General features: G+C 39.3%; 1 protein-coding gene across 2 annotated transcripts in view; it reads right to left on the bottom strand.

The window, feature by feature from the left end:
* Nucleotides 1-2,943: 2,943 nt before the first annotated feature.
* The window catches only part of galnt13 (UDP-N-acetyl-alpha-D-galactosamine:polypeptide N-acetylgalactosaminyltransferase 13), a 44,141-nt gene continuing 21,819 nt past the window's right edge, over nt 2,944-25,265 (bottom strand). For both annotated transcript variants that reach the window (XM_051959238.1, XM_051959237.1), the window contains exons 6-12: nt 22,550-22,720; nt 21,727-21,844; nt 19,936-20,116; nt 17,995-18,134; nt 14,810-14,908; nt 13,968-14,102; nt 2,944-5,711 (exon numbers count right to left, since the gene is read on the bottom strand). In XM_051959238.1, coding sequence (XP_051815198.1) covers nt 5,571-5,711; nt 13,968-14,102; nt 14,810-14,908; nt 17,995-18,134; nt 19,936-20,116; nt 21,727-21,844; nt 22,550-22,720 — 985 coding nt within the window. In that variant the 3' untranslated portion in view covers nt 2,944-5,570. The remainder of the gene's footprint in view (nt 5,712-13,967; nt 14,103-14,809; nt 14,909-17,994; nt 18,135-19,935; nt 20,117-21,726; nt 21,845-22,549; nt 22,721-25,265) is intronic.

The raw sequence follows: 25,265 nt of genomic DNA, 5'->3' as shown, positions 1-25,265 counted from the left end.
TAGGATAAGATGTTGAGTCGTTTAAAGGTGTAGTTTTACATTTGGGAGAGAGGTTTAGTAGTTTCACTGCTGAGAGTTAGATTTACACCACTCTGTACTCTGATTATGAACCCATAGGAAGCAGCTGGTTAGGTCTGCTTAGCATGATGACCAGAGACGAGGCAAAACAGCTTGCCTGGTCGCTGTGCATATGTAACTAAAACCACCTAGCTCACTAATTACATAAAAACAAGAATTTACAGGGGCTATGTGCTGGACTAGTTCTTGAATGGGAGCCAAGGCCTCTCTGACAGGCTGTCAGGTCTCCTAGCCAAGCAACAGTGCACCATATGAACTCTTGTAACTGCAAATTGGTGTATTTACGCTGGATTTTCTATGGATTAAGCAAACTAGATACAACGTGTTAAGTGAGCTTCAAAGGTGCTGATAGGCAGAACCAGGCAAGCTGTTCCCCTGCATTTCCAGTCTTGATGCTAAGCTAAGCTAAATGTTTGCAAGATGTATACACTGCAAAAACTCAAAATCTTACCAAGTCTGTTTGTCTTTTAGTCAAAAATGTCTCATCCCACTCGATTTAAGATAAATTCACTTAACAATTTCAGCAAGATTGTGGGACTTGTTTTAAGACAATGCATCTCTTTTTTTGTCTGCATTTATTCTCATTGTTTAACTCCACAAAAGGGGTGTTAAACAGTTCATGAGATTAATGCATATTTTAGTCTTGCAGCCAAATATTTTACTATTCAGTGCATGTGTGTGACCATCACCAGCCCTCTCTGAAAGCTAAAGTGACATTCTTTATTAGAATCCCCCATTATGAGCCAGGGAGGGCAGTGCTACACCTCAGTGATGTGCAGGGGAAACAAAGGCTGGACAGGATGAAACAGGATGAACGGGGATAGGAACTAGCAGGCGGTGCTATTACAATTGAAGAGTGTCAGGTGCTGTGTTATTCCAGACTACTAATTACCCATCAATCAAACAAAACAAAACAAAAAGAAATAAAAAGAGATTTAATAAATAAACAAATGGTATTGAACACCATAATTGTGGATGTCTTGACAGTATAGAATAGAATAGCCCAGAAGAGGATACTAGTGAAAGAGAGAATGAGTTTAGTGTAGAGACTCTGGAGAGAGTCTCAGCCCATTCTGGCGGGTCCCATCATTAACAGTGGGACTCAACAGGAGCTGGCGAGACCTGATCAAACATGCAAGTGTGAAGGACCCCGAAGCCCAGAACAGCTATCATGGCAAGGCAGGGCCAAGCCAACAGGGTGCCCCTCCCCTCCAGGTCGCAGGAGCCACAGGGCCGCACACCCAGAGAGCCACTGGGGCCACCGTGAACCATGTGGACCCGGAGAACAAGAGGGAGCAGCCAAGACCGACCCAGGGCATGAGGACACACCCGCCACCGAAGCCCTAACCCTCGTGTTGTCCTGTGGGTCAAAATTGATCTGTCTTGAAGAAGTGGGAAAAAAAATATTTTCACAGTGAAACTTCCGATGTCCACATTTTCAATATTTTTGGGAAATCTTTGAACATTTTTTGGTGGAAAAAAGAAATGTTAAAAATGTTTCTTCAGAACATTCACAAAAAAACAGCCAAAATCCCGTGAAATTAAAGAAAATAGAAGTTTTACTGATATATATGGAATCACTTTAGAGATTTTTAGGATTTTTTGGAAGATTTTCACTCATTTTTTGAAAATATTTACAATAATTTTCTTGTCAAATTTGGGGGATTTAAAAAAAAACTTTTAAGGGAGATTTTTAAGGAATTATTGGAATTTTCTTCCTGAAGGTTTTGCAAATTTTCAGAATTTGGGGAAATTTTTCGCTAATTTTTTGGATTTTTTTTTCAGACAAGGAAACAATATTTTTTGGAGCCCATAAATGAAGACAGCAGGAGAGTTAACACATCTCAAATTAGGAGGTTACATGAAAGCAAAAATCTATTTTTTAATGGAAAACTGCTTCTTTTTTTTAGCCTGTCTGGCTTACTCTAAGACACCTAAGCTTGACAATCCTGGTAAAATATAGCTTAAAATCAGTTTTACTAGCTAATTTTAAGATCTCGATATTCTAAATATATCTTATTTCAGGAGATCTTACCAAGCCATTTTTCACTTGTTCTATTGACAGATTTTTTCACATATATCAAGGTAAAAGTTCCTTGAAAAAAATTTTTTTTCCTTTGTTTTAAGAGGGGCATTTTTTCCAGTGTATAGCTTATTTACCACACTGACACGAGAGTGGTATCGATCCTCTCATTTTGTCCTCAGAAAAACAAATAGCACAAAATGTCAAATGATTGCTTTAGTCAACAAGTTTGATATTTAACTGCTCGAGTCATTTTTCTTGCGATTCCACCTTTTGAAATGTGCCGATTTAGGTTTGTTGGCTGATTACCTTTGGGGTTTTAGAGATTTGGTCACACAGAACAAATATTTTCAACATAACTCATTAATCAGCTGATAAAAACAGAGAATAAATGTTTTAAACGATAATTAATCCAAGATGTGAAACCTTCATCCTGTTCAATGTCAGTTGGATATTCTGTATTTTTCTCTCCATGGACCTTCTAGCTCTTTTTTCCTGTGAAAGAGCAATTTTGCCTTTCAGTCTTTAACAAAGCAGGGCCACCTAAAAGGTCAAGTCTTCTTTGCTTAAATATACACAGAATAATGATCCGTGGCAGGGGGACTTTTGTCAGCTGACAGTGGCAGGTTCCTCTACGCAGACTGGACAGAAGTGGAAAGCAACATTCAGATGTAACTCTTACAGCATCCTATTGTAATGGTGTTGTCTTCTATCATAATGGAAGGGGCTGTAATGGGATGTATGGGGTTCTTAAAAGCTTATTAATCAACTTGTTTTTTTCTCCCAGCAATGTGCTAGTGTTCACACTTTCATCAGTTGCTTGACAGTGAAATTAATGCTAATTCTAAGTTCAGAAGAGGTTTTATTTTCTTTTTTCTACAAAAAGGCAAAACGTACAAACAGGTAACATCACTTTGCAACCAGCACACTGAAACATTACATTCCTATTTTAACACCATGCACTTTAAGGTAATGGAAAACAATAAACGTGTGTGCGTAATATCAAAGAGGTCACTGAATTTTTCATCTGAATGCTGAGCAGGAGCATGGCAAGGATTCAGTGTCGGAGCAGCGTTGGTAGGATTAGATTCCCTCATGTCCGCTCGCCTACGGTCCTTTAGGTAGTCTGAGAATTGGCTTTGTGGGATTCATTTTTGATTTTCAAAACACACCGGAATTTCAGAACCCAAGGTAAGCACTGGTTTTTATTACCTCAATTTTAAAAAAAACAAAACAAAACCAAAGGAAAACACTGCAATACCGCGTGATCTTTTTATCATTCAATGTCTTTTTCATTGAGTGTGTTCAAGTGTTACAGCATCTTAGAAAAATAATTGGTTCTGTATGTACAACAACAATGGTGCTAGAAACAAGTTAACAGCATTATGTACAACAGCATCTGTTGCCTGATACAATGCAGTGAAATGTATCTGTCACATCTGGATTAGTGATTAGTGAATATTCACTTACTGAACCATTAACTGAATGTTTGATCAAGAATTAGCATGACAGCCACATGTTCAAGAGATATGACAATTTTTAAATATTAATATGTTTTTGTAGTTAAACGGAAATGAAAACTCACTTGAAGTTCAGATTTTTTAACAACAAAATGATTCAAACACTTAAAAACCAACAAACCAAACACAAAACCTCTTTCTAAAGGCACACAGAACTATTCCGCTCCAAGACATCCTGATTTCTCAAGATTGTCTTAGTAGAAGAATCTAAAATCTTCCGGAAATTGATTTCAAGCAATGATCCTCTCGGACAGCCATGATAATATAATGTGATTGTTCCACATATTTTTGTTGTCATTTGGGGAAAACGTTTACATTCCTTAGAGAGAAATCCTGTCTATTCAAAAAAGAGTCTTGATTACTTGCACTTCCATTCCTACGCCATTTTCTTTCCTCTCTACAAGCATTCTGCCATGAATAGACTTCTGTTCTGTAATTCCTGTTACATTAACATGGAACATTAGGTTCATATTATTTTTCACACTTCAAGACCGCCATCTAAATCAAGAAATTTCAGCACTAGAATTTTAAAGATATGCTTGAGGTAATTTACGGACAGTGTCTCCACTGCAAGGTTTGTGCACAAAAGAGCACAAGTTCATTCTTCAACCGCAACCTGAAACATAACAGTGCAATACGTAATGATTTTTTAATAATCAAATAAGGGATCCTTGTAAGAATGTTATTTCTGTTAAGTTAAACTGACTTAAAAGTCAATTCTAAATATATATAATTCATGTTTGTCTTGATTTTACCTGTATATTTGGTCAACATTGCAATCGCAAAACTAGAAATTTACTTATTTTGCGGCTGTGAAAAGAAAAGTGACCCTACATTAGTGTTTGCCATTGGCGTGAACTGTCTGCAGTCTGATTGGTCTGCATCTGTGAAGGCCGGCTTCTGATTTCTCTCTGGGAGTCTCTTAGCCATTCTTTCCAACTTTCACTTTCCAAGCTGAAAAAAAAGCATAATAGCACAATGAATCCGTCCAAATTTAGGGAAAAGTCATACGTCTTAAATCACTAATGCTACAGCATGTGGGCTTGTTAAAGAAGTGAAAACAATATCTTGTATCAGTGTTCGTAGATTACACAGAGCTACAACTTTCTTCATTCTGAAAAGCACCACAAAAGTTGACAGTGTGTCTCCTATCAATGGTGAACCTCACATGCCAGTCAACGGTTGCCATGGCAAATACCCACCAAGCAACCTGAAGCAGAGACACAGTTTCTGGAAATATGCCCATCTTCTTTCAATAAATAAAAAAGTATATGCACAATAGCTGCAGTATCATTATCATTTGTAACTCCTTAGACCAAAAGTGATAAAAAAAGAAATATCAGTTGATATATTGTTGTCGGTTAGATTAACTCTCAAATATCAACAGCAGCTTCACAAATCCACCTCACTAAACCCTCTTTTTTATTTTTAATGCAATAGACAGATTGTTTTACCTACAGTAAACACATCAATGCACTGCCTGGCCACAGCACAAGGAAGGTCATTAATACTGCAGACCATCCTAGAGATGCGTCTTGCAATATTACAGATGAGTTTCTGTTTAATTGTTTGTCCAGGAGCTAAGCAGCAGTCTGAGCAGATGCACAGCTAGCAGGTGTCCGACACAGTGTGATTGCTTTGATATCAGTCTTCTCCATGCACAGACCCCACACCTCGCTCTCCCAGCTTGGACACCAAGACGCTCCCCAAAGCTACAGCTCGTCGTGTTATCGAAAAGGCAGGTGCAGCTTCTCTTTAGACCTGTAAGCGGAGACGGCTCCATAATGGAAGATAAGCCGCCGCTGCCTGTATTCGTGTGTTTGTTGGCCCGGCTGTCACAGAAAGAGGCGCATGATGTGTGTGGTAAGAGCCACCTGGTGAGGGTGCGGAGAGCCGGGACTGGTAAGCAGGAGATCAGAGCAGTCGAGGGGAAGCAGAGAGGTGAGGGATCAGACGCTCAGGGTCATGTTACGCAGCAGCCACTGCTGGGAGCGGCTGCCGTTGCAGTCTCTCAAGGTGGGCACCATCTTGTCCTCCTCGGACGGCATGTCCAAGCACTGGTTGCTGTTCACGTGCAGCAGAGTCAGCCGCTACAGAGAGAAGGATTAAAAAAAACACAGATGTAATGTACAGACATAAAAAACTGTCCTTGTTTCGCTGTATCAACTATGCACCCTCTGTTTCTCTCATACGGGAAAAAGTTACATTTACGTGGATGACTCAGATGAACCTTCACAGACACACTTCAGCTATTGATTTCCAACATTTCATAAATTTACCTGTCGGCCCGGTCACAATGAGCCCCAGCCTGCAGCTTGTTACACTGGAGCAAGAAAGAAGCATCGGGAACATCAAGAGAGACTGTTCTAGGCAAGGAAAAGTGAAGGTGCTGCCCCTTGAACAACAGAACACATATTGAGGCTCCCGTTCTTGGCAAGACTTGTCATTAGCAAGGATTTCTCTGTGAATGACTGTTCAGCATCAGAGGCATCAAAATGTAAAAAGCAATCCAAAAAAACATACTTTCTCTGCTTCAGCATGTCTGAAGCCAACACTTAGCATTATACATTTAGAACATTTTGGATAATCTAATGAGTTCTTTTAATGTTAACTTGTTGCTAATGCTGCCAATGCACCTGAAAAGCTCCACTCCATTCTGCAGTTCTTTCAGCTTTCCGTCACTTCAAACTGCTTTTATGCTCTCCGGCCTGCATAAAATTGCAAATGGACAAACTGGAGAAGTGGTTGAAATAAGTTCAACCAATGAGAAACAACATTTTCTCAAGAGTTGCCGAGTTCAATGAGAAAAAATGTCAGGTAGTCAGCAGTAAGGGCCAAGGAAGAAATTGTTAAACGTGCACTCTAAGATCTTAGAGTCACATTATCTGATCCCACAACAACTTTTTTGATCTCTGGGGACAACACGAGCATGTTACGAAAAAAAACAACAACATTGACATAATCACCTTGAAAGTTACCATGGTGAGTTAAATTATTATTAGCTGCATATTTACACATCCAGCAGTTACACAGAAATATTATCATTATTTGGAGTCATGTTTCTGGACACTTATAAGGCCAATTATACCTTCTTATAGCTCTATTCTGGTCTCTACCAACTCCTGGTGGAAAAATATAGTTCCTTAGTTGATAATGTTCATCTTCACTGGCTTCATTGTTGGCCAGAAACATGAACAAATAATCAATACAGATAATCTTAAGAGTCAGAAAGAGAATTGGGTCCATTCTACGAGGAACCCTTACAAACATACATGTAATCATGAGATACATTGTTAATAACTGCAACGCTTACAGCAGCTTTAAGTATTTATTCATTCTGACTATTAAAACCCACTTTTCACAAATGGATTTTATTGTTCATCCTGCTGTGTCTTGAATTGACTTTGTAACCACTGTGATAAGTAAGAGGTACCAGCAGTAATGCTGCGTTGCTTGTTAGCAATAACCATGTCAATAACACTGACGTATCCTAGTTTAAACTTCATTAAGCGCTTACAAGTTATCCATCTGTATCATTAATGCAACCATTTCACGTTCAATTTAGCTGACCTGTTCACAGATCATACACACGAGAAGAAAAAGTACTACAATACAACAGTGAGGGAAACAAAGATCCCTAGTGTGGTAAATCCTTACACCAATACACAACACAGACATCCTCACAATGGTGAATTCTATCAGTGCTAATAACGGTAAAACTGGTATTTATGAACTGTGTGTTAAAAGATATAAAACACATATCTACAAAAGCATAAGCTAAAGTCATGCTATATTATATTGCTGGTATTCACCTTGATGTAGTATAAAATCCACCATGTTAACGATGCTATATTTACATCATGATGTACAATAGTGACACAAATAGACTAAGATGGCTGCAAACAAAATGTTGCCGTTTCAAAAAAATTAACCACTTTGCTATCGTTGAAGTGTGTTCATAATGTTACCCTTTAGACAAGAAGAGCAAAGGAACTGCATTACACATCATAACCCAAACAAGCCATCATCTAATAACTACACGGACAAGACATGTTCTTTCAGGATCGCTCTGATTCAGCTCAGGTAAACTGACTAATTAACAAGCCTTCTCCATTTCAGTAAAATTAATCATGACCGGCTTTTCATTTCGTTGCTTCCGTTTCAGGATTCTGGTTTTGTGCAAGCTGCTCTGTCACACCCTACTGAGACACTTGAACAGACGAACATGGTCACTGTTAATGTAATTATTGCATTCCTCTCCTGCTCCACTCTGCAGCTTCTTCCCCCTCTGCTGCTCCGTCACGTAAACCAGAAAAGACAGAAGACAGAACAAACACACCTGTTGTGATTAGTTCAAGTACCACAAGAGCATGAACCACAGGACAGAACCTGTGGCTATCTGCCACAGAGGTGCCACAGATTACACCCCCACACAAACCACAGCTCTCAAAGAGCTTGATTAACCATTTTTGTTCGTTCCCCAAGAGGTACCATGCTTCTGCAATTTCGCTCCTCACTTGAGTTGCTTTTCTCGTTCTTATGATCGCATGCAGACAAGTAAAGGGCTAGGAGTTGGTTTATATGGAGAAGAAGACCCTCTGCTGGGGAAAACACTGCCATGAGAGAAATTGGGGAAATCATAGAAGATGCTACTAAGACATTAAAAAGTATTCAATGCATTGGATATATGGATTTATGAAAGAAAACTTTGCAACAGCAAAAGAGAGAAAACCTCAGTGTTACAGTTATCTTGGGAGCCGTTCTCAAACAGTGCAGACATAAAATATAACACATGTGAGCAGCTATAAACCACAGTTAGGGTATGGCATAAAATATGTGCATTGGCATGATATTTTTATCCTGCAGCTGAGGCATAATTCTTCATTAAAACAAGATTGTGCCTTGACTGTTGACAGAGGATATTCAGACTAATGAGCTCACAGAAACGCTCAGGCCATGTTTGATCTTAAGCTATAAAACACAAGGGCCTGACATTCTCTGCCTGGATACAAAGAAGTGCTTGCTTGTGCACGCGCACACTCACACACACATCTTCACTCAAGTACACATTGCAGACCGCCCGACAGGCCACATTTGTTCAAACAGAGCAAGAACAAAGAGAGCAGGTGGCATACGACCTTACACACCTGCCAAAAAACTAAAAAAAAAAAAAAAAGAACAATAAGGTTCCTCTGCACAACAGACATTTCCCTTATTGTGCCTTATTTTAAAAAAAAAAATTCTGTAAACAAAGCTACAATTTAGTAGCAGAGGTCTTCTTTCACTGTAGAGAATGAACAACAGTCTTACACCAGACTGAGATAAATACTATATATTTGTTGCATGTGCAAATGACAAGCACTATGATCAAAAAATATCCTTCTGTAATGGAACATTCATACATGGAGCTCCTCTGAGCCGGAGGTACATCTAATCTATTAATCATAAGGCTGGCTGAGAAATTATTGAGAATAGTATTTTTCCTTCATTCAAAAGATTCAAAGCTACTCCAATGGCAGTGAAGACAGAAGGGAAGTATAATGGTGGAGAATAGAAAAAATGTTCTGCATTTAATGAAATTACTAGAAATGAGGAGGTCCTGTCCTTTGCTCATAATTATTTCATGCCTGCTTTGGGGCAGAGAAAACTCCCATCTCAGGCTCCCAGCAAATCAAGCAGTGTCTCCTGAGCAAGTTACTGAGTGTGTGCACAGCTGAGACCGGCTAATTAAATGAGGATGCTTTCTAACCATAAGGCCCGGTTGAGGGAAAGTATCTTTCTTGTCACCAGGCAGCACACTGGACTTGCTGAAAGGCACAAGAGTTCCCGTTTGGGGTGATCTTGTGCGAGCTGTGGAAGGAGGTCTACTGAGCTGCACCGCTTTTTGTGGGAGGGACAGAAACAGCAGATACCCTTTATCTCAAGGCAGAGTCAGCAACAGTCTCATTTGCTTTAATGGTGCCCTGCTCTTGTGTACATGCTCTCCTCCAGGGCTGTCTATGCCAGGAGGACCTCTGAGTGTGAACAGCAAATCAGGCCATCTAACAGCAGGTCACTTTACTGCTGCAACTCTGACACACACCAGCAGTCCTGGGAGCTCCTTACCCAATTTAGCCTGCTTGGACACAAAAACTGTGGCATGCTACAGTGAAATTGCTCTTTAGCGTTTTGAGAGATACAATTGTACGTGACTCTGAGGTGCAAACTCCAGATAACTCAGCAGAACAGAATGGCTATAGAGAAAATGACTGAGAAACACAACGAGGGAAAACGGCAGGAAAATGCTGACCTTGGAACGAAGAGAAATGCTAAATGTTCTTTACAAAAGTATGTAAATAAGCAGGACAAGTGGTGAACAGCATTGAAAACTGGAGTACCTTGGTTGTACAATATGTACATGCACACAGCGTGCACAGCTGCTTTCGGTCAATAAGAGAGTGGCCAGAGAGGCCAGGGCCATGAAAGGTAGGTTCACAATGAAGGATCACTTCAAAGGAACTTGTAAACAATGGCAAGCACATTTCAATCAGCCCTGCACATAGATGATCAGCTAAAAATAAACGCGTCCTCTTCCATCTCGGGCATCATTCACCAAGCACAGGCAGTCCAGGGGACAGTCAGTGGATTTTCACATCAAGATAAAATATTTATGTTAGAGAATAAATGTCAAATGAGATCTAATTTAGCATGAAGACTGGCTAAAGGTCTTGAAGATAGCATCTTATACACAAAGCCATCTTGATGGGACATCTGTCATTGCTTAACATGCCTCTGCCCCTGTCTTTATGTTTTCCCTCTAAAAGGTCACCGGTAAAAGCTACCGAATGCTTCCTAAAACTATCTGTATGCAAATTCTAACACCTGGAAGATCAACAACACACTCAGAATTTAACTTTTCTCACTGGCAAAAACAAAAACAGAAAAAATAGACAACAATTAAAGCCAAAACAGGTCCAACTGATCTACTACAATTTCTACCAGCACAAAACTACATTGCTACAGAACAGCTAAAATGACCAACAACCTCTATGCTAATTCTAACTTGTGCTAATCTGCTCACCTCAGGCCCCACAGCCCCCAAAAGTAGAGGTGAGTTTAGAGAAAATAATCCGTGGGACTGAAGTAGAGGTGTCTAGCGACCTCCAGACGGGTGTAGTTGTGGAGGGTCCATGACTGTATGGGACTGTTGTTACAGTACTCCACAGTGGGGCCATAGGTGCCGTCCTCCAGACGGGCAATGGTCAGACATGATTGGGTGATGATGTGGAGGAAGGTGTGCTTCTGCAGCAAGCCGGGAGGGAAAAGGGACAGATGGTGGTGAAGGTAAGTCACACAGTCTTCAAGTTATTCTTAATTGAAGCGTCTGTTCTTCACAGCAAACTTTTCCAATTTTTCACTGACAGCCGAGTCAAAAGTGTGATATTTATTTATTTAAGGCATTCAAAAGCTGGACTTCATGGCTGATTTTAGAATAGAAATTATAATATTTTATGTCAATGGAGCATAACTATTAAATACTTAATGCTCACAAAAGACTGCATGAGTTTCTTTAATCTATTTTTTTACTTAGTTATTAGAGACCCAGTGTTTAGTAATGGAGAACAGTCATGTATCAAATTTATGGCATAAAATTGCACATTAAAAAATATGTTAACACTGCATGAAGCCAAAGCGTGACAAACTTGTAAATAAAACACCAGTCATATTTCAATAAACAGAGACAATCAGCAGATCAATAACTGACTGAAAAACATCATTAAACTGAGACAAAGTATCAAAATCTTTCCAATAGAAATAAAACATTTTCCATAAAAATAAAAAAAAGTTTTTTTTTTCATTATTATTAACAACAACATGAAACAATAAATACAAAAGAAGGCACTTAGTTAAGGTATTTGGTTCCCATTTTAGGTTTCCGATTTCTGGCTTTTTGCTATGCTCATATCGCTGATATCATAACTAAACCTTTCTCATTTGCAAACAGCTATCGTTTTACATTGTGAATTTGATGCCTGACAATCCATGACTCAAACACTGTCTATCCAATATACTCATTAACTGCATTTTCCTGCACTCCAGTTCACTAAGCATGAATCAGATAACGCTTAGCATTTAGCTTCAGGCTTGTAAAAAGTAAAGAACACTGCCTTAGAGAGAAGTGGAAAGCTTTCAGTTGAAAAACTGGAGTCTCTACAACACTAAAGCAAAATAAAAGATACAGTGAAAGAGCTGGAAAACTCAGCAGACCAAATTCTGTGATGATGAATTTTAATAACTCCAGTGTTTGGAACTGGTATATATTTGCGTGTTTGATTGTGAGGAAAGCACATTAAAAACAGCTTATTTCTGGCTGAAAAGGCAGAGCAGGTGAAGAAGGAGGGCTGTCGGTCACAGATGTAGACGAATACAGCAGGAATATGGAAAATTCAGGTAGCCCTGTGAAAATGAAACTGATGACCAGATGAAATGTTAATGGTACTGTAGTCACCCAGGATTCAGTCCCTGTCAGTCACACCTGGGATAAAAATAACATCGGCCCCTGACAGCGGTGAAATCCCAATGCTGTTTACAACAGAGACTGGTTCTCTTCCTTTATGAATTATTCAACTTTTATTCATTTTAAGAATGCACCCAGAGAACAAAGTGTAATGAAATGATTTCTCCTAGGGCTTGTTCAGTGCTTGATGGAAAAGCTTCTGGGCTTCCTCACCTTGTCATATCAACATGTCAGCGACAGGACATCTCAATCACTCATAGATAACACTGTATTCACTGCAGTCTTTTCCAACCATCTCCCAGTGGTTTAAAAATGCATAAATTGTTAATACAAAAATGCTTTTGGACTTGTGTAATCCATAATGTATTTTTACTTCTGAGGCAACAAGGCTTGGGGAGAATATTTTAGTTCTCCTGTGAGATTCAAGAAGTCTCTGTTTTCTGCATGCAACATCTGTTTCTTCATTCGACTGATTATTGAAATTGTCAGACTACTACAGCTTGCATAACCAGGAATATTAAGCAAAATGAAACCCTGGTGTTTAATGTGCAGTTTTTGGCTTCATCATTCGTCTCATTTTTGCTGCCGTTTGGGCGCTACAGTACCACAAATGGACGAACTCTATCAGACACATTTGTATATGATATGAATTCAGCAGTGTCTTTCATGAGTGTGTCTACATGCTGAAAGGTCTGGAATGAACTACAAAACACAAAAATGCATTAGACTATGAGTTTTTCTGGCTCAGAATGGGCTTTTTAGGGGTGAATATGCAGGACAGTAAGCATGATCATATCCGTGTACAGTAAAGGCAAATTGTATGTCACCCTTTTTTCCACATAAATCTATGCAATCATTTCCCACTATGTTTAAAAAAAATGTATAATGTGTGAATACGTGAATTCACATTTAACAAAACTGGTTAAAAAAACAGAATTGTAATTTTTATTCTCAGTTCTTGTCACGTAGGTGCTAGTGATTTTAGTTTGCTGCCGTCTAAAACCTTTTAGAGTCCACAAAAACATGGACTTTTTTTTACCTCACCATTTTGCAACTATTCCACATAATTGCTGTTTTGGTTTGATTTCTAAAATGTGTCTGATCTTAGTAGGTAACATTTTGCGTTGCTTTTGGGGACTCGGTGTTCTCTTCTGTCCTGCCATTGGTGTAAATCATTTGGCCACTTATGGTTTTAAGTGTTTTGTAGCAGATATGGTAAATTAATGTCGACTACAACTCACATTTATTATTTGTCTGCCAAATTTTGGGACAGGTGCAAAGACTAAATGTAAATGGTATTTTTTAAAAATGTCTTTCGTTCACATTTCTCTTCACAATTTCATTCTTTTAGGAAAATGGCTTCAGTTCGCATCAAGATTTAAGTGATCTACTCAAATAATCAACTGACGCTTCACAGTCCACACATGGTTTGAGGATCTCACAATAAGGGAAGCACACGATATAAACTACAGGGAAATATTCGGGATGAATGGCTTGAACGGCTTACCTCGAAATCATATTCCCACTTGCCAACATACTACATAAAATGAAAGAAGATGAGAGGAGAGTCACAGCTGCTGGGCGAAAATAGCAACTCAACTTCTGTGCCGTTTCAAAAAACAACATACAGCACCATCTGGTGGCAGGAGAGAGGAATTATTTCCCCACCACCACCCAAATTGGCAGAGCGCATCACTGCCCATGCAATCTTCTCATGACACAGACAGGTACAATCAATCAGCAATTCATCAGTCATTCTTCCGTAAATTATCCATTAGGAGGGAAGGATGGCCACCTGCAATAAGAGCGAGAGAGAGTATTTGCTTGTTTCAGGAAACGCAGATCCTACCTCAGCATCGTACTCAAACATCTGATTGCCCTTCATGTGGTGACACTTTAGCATGACGACAGGCCCGTTGAGGCGGGAGACGTCCAGACAGAGGTCATCTGTCCTGATTTCTTTATCCGCCGTGTACGAGAACACCTGGAAAATGAAATCTTGTTTAGCCCTTCAAAAGAAACGCATCAGCAATGTCAACATTATTCATCTTTTTCATTCAGGAGATAGATAGGGATTTCATTTTTATTACCAGTCTACACCTTTGTGATTTGCGGCGTAACGCAAACCTGATTGCAATTGATTATGCACTACATAAGGTGTTTTTAGCGCTTTCGACAGGCAACATATTTGACTCCCCTTTTTTTTCTTGTAACTCCAGGATTAGATGGAGATTCTGTTTTGTGGGCTGTGGAAGAAACTATAGCAAGAGATGTAAGATGAAGGGTGCAAATGATTAGACCAAAATACAACCAAATCCTTGCCAAAAACCAGTGAGTCTAATCAACACTGGACTTCAGAAATAAGAGAGGAAACTTGGCAAAAAACCTAGACTTCAACTGTGTGGAAAATCTCTGGATTGAAGTTGGCAATTCACACACAAGTTCCATCCAAACTTCAAGCTTTCAGACACAGATGATATCCCAAGATAAAATGTGATTCTGTGGGTTTAATGTAAAAGATTTTCATTCGAAAAGCATATTTTGCATAGTGATCATACAGTAATTTGCCTGAAAAAACAGATTCAATGCACAAAAAAGAGCTAAAAAAAATAAATCACATGTATAACTACTTTTAATCTCCATATCTAAATTACAATAAATATTGCAATCAGATCAATATTTTATTCTCACCTGGTTTCCCCCCATGCCATGGCAGTTGAAAAAGCCAACCTTCTCATTCTCCTTTCTTCCCATGTTGTCCACACACTGGTTAGTCTCAACATTTCTGATCTAAAAACAGAAAGCACATATAAGTTCAAATCAAATTTTAAAACAAAATTTACTCCAGATGTCATAGTTAGTAGTAACTCAGAAACTCAAAACATTTAGTTTGTAAATACAAGCGTAACTTTTGGATATCTATACTGTATGTCATTACAAAGTAGAGTATTGTCAGGATCCAAATTTTGAACAGGTTTCCTAGCCAATACCTGGCTACTCTAATGATCAATAGTCACTCACTTGTTGAAATGAATGAAATGTTATTAGTATTTTCACAGTGAACTTGAGCCATGCTGGCTTTAAATCAGAACAATCCTCATAGCTGATCTACATGATGGAGTGACTTGTTCACTGTAGTTAACGTTAGCCCAGCTGCTATAAACAGCTGCTCAGCCGGAACAGATGTCCACAAATACTGTTGCAGCAACTTTATCAGTCCAGGAAATCTGTCACTGTTTACTGCCACCTCTAAAATGAATTTTTACTCAGAGCAGAGTGTCGCCGATACACTTCATCACTTAAGTTTTAATGTTGTAGAAAGCATGTAATCAGAGTCCTGCTGCTCCTGAACGTTAGCGGCGTTGGCAGCTACAGCTGCTCTCGCTGACAGACACTTAGCTCCCAGGCTGTGTTAGTATTTAAAGATTCTACTTCAGTGTTAGCCCTCAGGTGCCTATAGCTAACTCGGACAGCTGCCAAACTGAGTGTTTTTTGTTTTTTTAAGTTAAACTATACACTGCAGAGTTCATCAACATGGCAGCCACAGTTAAACAGCAGGGAGGTGCACTCATTTTATGCGGACCTTTATGGATGATCAGACAACATACCTGTAACTCTTTCTACATAAATAGGAAGTAGGTCCACCTCATGGCACAGTCAGGAAGTACAGCAATTCTACAATACATTTACTGAAATGCATGTCCTTTGTTTCCTGCCTTATCGATCTCTAAGTGGTTTTTATCTGGTCAAATAAAGGTTAAATAAATAAATTTAAAATTGATTCAATCATTGATGGCAATGATTCAGTGAACGATTTAGCGTGAACATCTCCAGTTCTGTTCATGATTGGGTGTGTTTATTTCTTTACAAAATCCCAGGTTGCATAACAAATCAAGACAACAAATGCGTTATCTTCAGTGCTAAAACAAAGGCTAGTCAGGTACTGCTCAAGAGTTGTTAATAAATATGAACTTGTGGTCTACACTTGCATTTGAATCTACGTTTATGGCTAACCTTTCTTCAGTTTTTATCTCAAGGGATTTTTTTAGCATAACATTTAGATGTATAAAATTTGAAATATGCATATATTGTAATGACAGTTTGGAGCATTAACACAGTGTCTACATACTTTGGACTAATTTTTTGACATAAATTTGAACAGCAACCACTCAGTCAGGTTCTGTTTTTCTTCTAAACCTTTTTTGGATGCAGCTTCTCAAATATGACGATTTTGTGTTTTTCTGAAATACCCTTAGGATTTGATGAGTTTGTCAGATAAAACAAGTCATTTCAACACTTTACCTCCGGTTGCTGGAAAATATAAGAAGCCTTTTGATGCCGTGAAAACAGCTTGCTGATGTTAAAGCCAGATCACACACAAGTCACACATTTGAAGACGCATTCTTCACAGAAAACCCAAGTGAGAGACAAAACTGACAGCTAGGGCAGCCAATTTTAGCCCAAATTTGTCAAGTCATTGAGTCATTACTGGCTCAACTGTGACTGGTCATTAATTTTTTGGATAATGAAAAATGTTTATAGCCATGTCTTTCTGTCAGAGTCTGCTGTTTGATACTAAAAGAATTAAAAAAAATAACAGACATCATGTCACAAAGTTATGTCAGTCCAACTTCTCCTCATTATCTCCACTTTTAAAGCTGAAATGGAGAACTGACCTGACTACACAGTTCTGAGAAAACCTGTTATCACAGCTCCGACTGACTTACAGTCAAGTCAGCTGTCTAATGAACTCATACATTCACAGAGCTAAAGCTGAGCTGACTGTATATGTTGCCTAAGCCATTATTATGCCTATCAAGCAGGAATAGAATGACATTCATAATTAAGTGATATAAATCCTAATGGTTCCAGCTGTTAAAGAAAGGCTGACTGTGTGTTACGGGGGATGAGAATCAGCTAGGAGTAGTCTGGTTTAGAGAAAGATGGGAGGAGAGGTGCTGCAGTGGCTAAAGGGAGAGAGAGAGTGAACCAGCTTTTACTGCAGTATAGCAGAGTAGTGCAGATGAAAAAAATCCTCTCATCCTCAGCTGTATGAATGTTGAAGGATTACAAGCCCATTTCACCATGAGTTCTTCGACTGACATTACTTTTAAAAGGCCTCCGTCTATCGTTCAGACAGTGGAGCTCACGTCAGCGCTGACTTTACTCCGTGCTGCACTGCTGTCATCACACAGTCATGTGCATCAAGAGGCAAATTCAGGTCACTCACAAACACTGTTATTTAAAGTGAATTGGAACCAACTAATAAAAGGGGCCTGAACCTCTATTATCTTGAAAACAACAGACTATGAATTCTCACATCTTGGCAGGAAATGATCAGTTATCTGTTCCTGCAACCTCCTATTGCTTTATACACTCCATCCTATGAAAAATAGCTTCTATTTTTTAAAGATTTTTTGAAGAAGAAATAAATATTTCCATCTACTACATGTACAGGGAGCTGGCTAAAAATTTACAAGAGTGTCTCACTTATTTTTTGTCTTTAAAATTAATTTTTGTTCACTGAGTAGAATACAAAATGGGACTGTGAGACTGCGCAGAATGAATCCATGAGCCTTATCTCACCCAAACATAATGCATAGAATAACTGTGTAAACATGGAAGAAGGATCAAAATCGATTGCACATAAACGTCCATGTTTGTTTATCATACATGTTCAATGCAAACAACTGGGGCGGTTTGTTTTCATCTTGTTTTGTCAAGCTGGATTCTGAAATCTTCCCGATTTACCTCGCAGCGGTGCCGTCTTTCTAAAAAACACAGCCCAGAGGCTACAAGGACATATCCGACTGAATGCAGAAGGAGCCGGTGTATCTGCTGCATTATAGAAGATCAGAGTACAAGAGTGCTCATACTTCACCAAGTGAGTAGTATCTTCTTGGGATCTGGGAGTCTGGGTAGATGTTCTCTAGATACCAGGAAAACGGTTTGCACTTCAAGGCTTCGCGGAGGGCTTTACGGGAAGAGACGTCTCCGTAGTCCACCCGCATCACGCCTGCAGATGAAATGTCAAGACAGAGATCCAGCCATACGTATCAGTGAACATCATCAGCTGGAATTTATCTTACCATTTGCATGTCTTGTTCTGAATACAGAAGGGCAGTTTCATTTTCTTGCACCACCTAGACCTAACACCAGGGGGACCCTTTATTTAAAAAAAGATTATAGTATCTGAAAATATGGGCCATGTGGAAGATAATGGAAGGATTTTCTGTTAATACACAGTGAGTCACTTGACTTCTGCAGTCCTCTTTATGCACACACTGTAATGCTAAAGATCTCCTTCAGAAATACACAAGTGCAACAATTGTGGAATTTTGCCTGGCATTACGTATGTTATTTCAGCCAAAAGGAAACTGATGTATCAGACCTGATGAAACTGAAGACTGTGGAAGGATTAGACAGCGACTGGGCACAGACCCTTACAAACACATTAGGCAGATGGTTTCTCCCTAGAGTGCCTCTTGAGGACTCATAGCATTGCGTGTAGATAGATCCAGGGTGGTAATTTATTATGAAAGACCATGATTGCAATGAGGGAAAATAAAAGCTCCATTTTCAAAAACCAGCCAACATGTGAGAACTGCAACGCCGTATTGTAAATATCCATCAAACAGGAGCAAGACAATGCAAACAGCACCCTCTGAAATACCAATAACATCTCACACTTTAATCTGGGAAATAGAAATTTCAAGTTGGCAGATAAAAGCAATGAGCCGAAGGCCACTTTTTCTCCCTGTGGCTCTGGTTCCCCTTTTCTCTTTCCGTCTCTCTCTGTCTGAGCATCACATGTTGCAGATGATGAATAGCCTCTTTGATCTTGAAATCACCAGCGCAGAGGAGGGACAAGGAGGGAGATACACTTTTAATAGGATCACTAGGTACCACTCCCAAATTCAGCCTGAGCAACATACTGTGGCTCCTGTGTGCCAATAAGTGAGGTCTGGCAGCAGTGCAGCCCAGATCATTCTCCCTAATGTCCTGGAGGAACAGACCGTCATTGCAGGGCCACAATACGCAGAAAAACTCATCCATCACAGCCCTGGCTCTGTCTGCACACCTGCCCGTGGAGAATCCTGCCTGCCTGCCTGAGTGGAAGAGAAGGTCACAATTTGTGCAGTAAGATCGTCAGATTACGGATGATCCCTTATAGGTTGGCTGGCATCTAAAACACTTAACCAGAGATTTCCAGGAAACTGCTGTCTGCTAAAGGGTAATCACATTACTAAGTTGACAGATGGAGGGGTACTCATCTCTCAATCTGCGCTGTCGTATTGTTCTAGTTCATCCGTATGCGTTTGAGCTCCCGTTGGAGAGAAGACCATGTTAGACATATTTCTGAACCCAAGGTCAAGAGCACACTAAAAATGTGTCTGAAAGTAGGAATGAATTAATCCCACTTTGAGGATGACAAAGCAGCATTAAATTCCAACATGAGAGTAAAAAGAAAAATGCAAATTCTTATATGAATGAGAAAAAAAGTACCATGCAAGAGAATGAGAGGAGAAAATAGAGCAGGCAAGTCTTTTTTTCCACACCAATTTGTAAAATGTAATATCAGCGAGTGCCTAAGTAGCACAGAGGGGTCTGGTAATGAGGATTATTTATATCTGCTTTTGAACAATGGCGCACACTGAATAAAACACTCGTTAAAATCCTGACTGAACTATGTATTCCTTCAAACTTTTAAAACATGTAAAATTCATGGCATTTTATTGTCTGTGTCATCAGTGTCATTCCACTTTGACAGTGGCAGAGAGATGCAGGGACTCAGTGGCAGTTTCACTGTTCTGTACCTGGTGATATGATATAGAAGAAATCTTTGAAATCATCCATCCAGACTTCGGCCAGGCGCCTGTTGTTTTTGTTGATAACTTGGCCCGTTCCTCCTGGAAAGCTGTATGGGGTGGCCTTCCGGAAAACATGGCCCACATGTGAACATGTTACAATTTCCAAGGAGCCACCACATTGCCAGATCTGTAGACACATAGAGACAATGTAGATTTATATAGTAAGGAGTGAGAAAGCTGATAAATAAAAATGAGGTAAACTTGTACAACAGACAGTAAATGCCAGGTCTTTTATTTGAGGCTCGGGGGACCTGGCAAATGATTCGATTTGTCACCAATAAGGAATTTTTTACTTTTAAATTCAAGAGCTGCAGGGCGTCTCGGTAGAGTGCAGAAGACATCTACTCCTTTGCTGCAAATCTGTGTTTGGATGCTTAAGCTTAGCAGCCAGCTGTAAAGCAGCATTTCATTTGTCTCCTGATTTAACATTTACATTTTATGACTTGCTCATATTGATTCATCCATGCAGAATTTTCTTTTTATGATCATTTATTTCCCGATTATTCTCCATCTCATGTGTAATAACAAAGAAACTAGCCAAAATTAGGACATTTCAGTTTGCCACTAGGGCATATCACCTTTAAGCAATATTGACATTTTAAAGCTAGCAGCATGGCTTTAGGGATGAAAATGTTGCTTTCCATTTTGAGCACTTTGATCTTGACTGAAATATCTCAACAACTATTTGTTGTATTGCTATGACTCTCTGTACACATGTTCATGGTCCCCTGAGGATAAATTATAGCAGCTTTGCTGATCTCATAGCTTTTCATCTAGAAGCATCCTCAGGTCAAATGTTCAAACGAGTGGCATTCCCATGAGCTGTGATTGGCTTATGTGCTAATTAGCAAATACTAGCATGCTAATAAATGAAACTAAGATCATGGACTTGCTAAATATAGGCATGTTAAGATGGTCTTTGTGAGCATGTTAGCATGTTGACATAAGCATTTAGTTCAAAGCACCACCGTCCACCCATCCATTATATACCGCTTAATCCACATTGGGGTCATGGGGGGTGCTGGAGTCTATCCCAGCTGACTTAGGACAGAGGCAGGGGACACCCTGGACAGGTCACCAATTCATCACAAGGTTATACAGACAAACAAGCACACTCACATTCACACCTATGGGCAATTTAGAGTTATCAATTAACCTCAGCATATTTTTGGACTGTGGGAGGAAGCCAAAGTGCCCGGAGAAAACCCACGCATGCACAGGGAGAACATGCAAACTCCATGCAGAAAGGTCCCGGGAAAGCCGGGATGCAAATATGTTAGGCACCACTATGCCTAACATATTCAACAAACATCAAAACGTGTGGAAACTAATATTTCAGATCCATAGATTGGATGACATCAGCAACACAAGCCTGGTGTCTGTGTTAGAACATGTATTCTTGATATTATTAAGAAAGAACACCACTTCACATAATATATATATAAATATCAGCTCCAAGAGAACATAACAGTGCAATTAAAACTGCCAGATATAGCTGTGCCTTCACCGTCAGAAACGGCTGTCACTATAGATGAAACTCTGTAACTCAGAGATTTCTTGTATTCATTTCCTGAGTATCTCCCTTCAATATCAAGCAAAAAGGACTATGATTTAAGTAAAATATACAAGTGTAGAAAATATGGACAAAGATCAGGAAACTAGCCTGTAGCCACTGACATCAAAGTCTGGTAACATGATAACATCATTACAACATCCTTCCTGCTGTCTGTCACTTACTCTAAATGACATTTCAAGGTTTTCTCCACCCCAGATGTCCATCCCTGGATCATAGCTTCCAATTTCTTCAAAATATGTTTTGTCTATGGAGAATAATCCTCCTGCCATGGTGGGAGTCCTGCGAGAGACAAATTAGGACAAAAAATATAAATCCGCTTTGTAATATTACAACTTCTCATGTCGCATTTGTTAGCATCTTATTGTAACTCAGGGGAACACTGAGGATATCACAAAAGGCCAATTTGTTTGATGATTTGAAACAAAGCCTTAGAGGGGTAATTACTTTATCTTTAAATTCATTCTATGTTGAAGTTGCTTCTGAATTCAGGATATTGTTTGTTACTGGGAATGATTTGCATACACATGACAAACTGTTCCTAATTTTGTGAAGCCAAGAAAAGGCAACTGGAAGCAGAGTTTTTATGGTTCTGTTTTGAAAACACATAGATACTTAAGACTACGAAAGAGAAACATCACAACTCTGTGGATGTTATTTAGGCCGTAGCTTGCATCAGCGGGATACACAGAGGAAAATGATCTATTCCTAGCTGCAGATAAAAATGGCACTTTTCACAACAGAAGTTCTTGTTTAAAAAAAACCCACAACAATCATTGCTTTCTCTGTAGCCTGCTGCCAACACTGAAAAATCAACATTAGCTTGAACTTACAAAAGTGTCTTTAATTTTTTGTTGTATAATCTGACCTCCTCTCTCTTTATTCTTAATGAAAAGACATCACACAGGTGGAAAGTCAGACACACAGTCCCCAGTAGATAATCTAAATTTATCTTCCGCAGAAGAAGTAATATTTTTCTTTGAGTACCTGACAGGCAGTGTTCTGTCCCCTTTGCGTCGATCCATCTCCCGCTGGGGAACCGGGTACCATCGGAAATTTAGCTTCCAGTTGAATCCACCGTAAGTCATATCAGAGCCTGCCATGTATTCAAACGTCTCATCACTGATGACATCTATGATAGGACACACCACTGCTGTCCTGGAAGACACAAAGTGTAAGACTGAGATAAACTCGATGAAGGCTTTTGTTATGCTTTTTGTAAATATTAAACATGATGACGATGATTCAACATACTGGTGGTGTATTATTATTCACACACTATTACCATCCCTACCTAAATAATTAAGTGAAACCTAAACAAAATATGCCGGCACTTAACTATTCATTTCATGATTGACTGTTCTGCAGATATTTTTTCTTATTAATCACAATGAGCTGCAATCAATTAAAAATTCAATTTTCAATTGATCAATTCATATTTTATTTTTGATAGTGACAAAGCATCTTTCAGTGCTTTGTTATATTGTTTTTTCTAGTGGAAGACAGCAAATATTTGGCTTTTTTGGTTGATTTAATGACACAGACTATTTAGCAACTGATCAAAAATGTTGCATTCTCTTGGCATTCTTTTGTTTAAATGTCTAGAAAGCTAAAAAAAAAAAAAAAAGAACAGCAGTTCTGTTATCAAAACCATTTCAAAGCACCTGTTTAACTTAATAACTATGTTGGCCATCATGAACACAGACATAATACAATCACTGTCTGCAAGAAAAATACATGCACGTCCTCACTGGGAGGCCATGGACAAAAAGATAATTTAATCAAAAACAATAAGTCTAGAAATCTAAATGTAAATTTGATGTATCTGCCTTTTTTCATAAACCATATAACCACTGCAAAGGTCAGAAAGCATGACTGATTCTAACTGCTGTAAAAAGCACATTTCCTTGCCTTTGTTTTCGGACTGGGCATCATTCAGTGCTGTTGTTTATTGAATTTCAGTGTAAATGCATCAGAATTATATGAAAACATTATAATATTGAACAAAATGCTCATGTCCAAACAAATGATTTTAAGTGCACCTTAATAGCAACATGAAAATTAACTGTGACGTGAAGACTTTTCACTTTGGTGGATTACAGTTTCTGCATCAAACACTTTTATTTGCATGTGATTTTAACACCTGTGACACGGTACACTCCTGAACATAATCTTAAGCCCGGGGGAAAAATTGCAAGTAATCACATTTGTGTTGGTGGATCATAACTAAGTAAGATGTTGGGATTTAGATCAGGGGGAAACGCAGGATGGTCTAAAACAGGGGTGTCAAGATCCGTTCCTGGAGGGCCACTATCCTGCATGTTTTAGATGTTTCCCTCTTCCAACACAGCTGATTCAAATGATCAGGCTCATTATCAGGCTTCTGCTGAGCTTGATGATAAGCTGATCATTTGAATCAGGTGTGTTGGAAGAGGGAAACATCTAAAACATGCAGGATAGTGGCCCTCCAGGAACTGAGTTTGACACCCCTGGTCTAAAAGATCGATGAAGAAGTCCTTTTGTCAGGTAGGTACTGTGAAATGTAGCATTGTCCTGTTGAAATAACCAGTCATTACAGCATAGACGAGGTCTCTCAGCCAAGAGGAATACCTGCTGCAACATCTCCACAGCCAGCTGCCGTCTTACACGCCTGCACAACCTGCAGCTCCATTGAGGAAAAAAAAAAAAAAAAGCACTCCAGATCATGATGGAGCCTCCTCCACTGTGCCGTGGAGAAAACATCTCCACTGGGATCTCTCTGTCATGCCAGTAATGTTGGAAGCAATCAGGACCGTTCAGTCTAAATATTTTCTCGTCAGAGAATAAAACTTTCTTCCACCTTTCAATGTCCCATGTTTGGTGCACCTTGTAAAGTCCAAATGGGTAAGTTTGTTCTGTGGGAGGAAACGTGGCCTTTGAAGACGTTTTTCGTTCCTTAAGCCCTTCTTTTGCAGATGTTGCCTTATGGTTATTGGGCATCAGTCCACGTCAGTAAGGGCCTTAATTTGGGTTGAGGATCGGCATGTGTTTTCATGGACAGCCCGTCGGATCCTCTGGCTGGTGAAATTTTTTGAGATCTACCACTTTGCATTTTTGTCCCATAATCCTCAGGATCTTCGGAGAAATGTTACTGCCACTGTCTTACTGTGTCCAAGCTCTGCAGTGGTGAGGAGTTGCAAAAGGCTTTGCTTGTGCAGTTCAACAATCCTGCCATGTTCAAAGACAGAAAGCCTTAATTTCTTATCCATCAGGAGGTTATGACAATGTGAACACCTGGCAGAAAATTACATGACAGCCAGATTTTTGCGCAGATTCTGCTTTTTAAAGGCTATGGTCAAAAAACTTCTGATCAGCTGATGAACATCCTGTTTGAGTTTAAATGCAGTTTTTAATAAACTGCCTACTCTCTCTTTTTTGGGGGGGTTTCTTTCTCCTGTTTTTTCTTTTTGCATTTTGAAGCTTTACTTACAACCTGGGTATGATCCACCAACGCAAAATGCGGATACTTTTAATTTTTCCCTGGTCTTAAGATTTTGTTCAGAAGTGTATACACAAGCATTGGGGAAAAACATGAATACTGTGTCATGAACCCGATTTCAATGAGCACTTCCTGGGATTTGAAACAGTTACCTGTAGTTACAACACACGGCCATGCACCATCTCATCACTTTGGCTCAGACTTTAAGACATCGATACACGTACA

The sequence above is a fragment of the Acanthochromis polyacanthus genome, chromosome 14, assembly GCF_021347895.1.
Source record: "Acanthochromis polyacanthus isolate Apoly-LR-REF ecotype Palm Island chromosome 14, KAUST_Apoly_ChrSc, whole genome shotgun sequence".
In the NCBI taxonomy this organism is placed as follows: Eukaryota; Metazoa; Chordata; class Actinopteri; family Pomacentridae; genus Acanthochromis; species Acanthochromis polyacanthus.
Note: the sequence above shows the minus strand (reverse complement) of the source record. Positions and strands in the feature narration are given on the sequence as shown.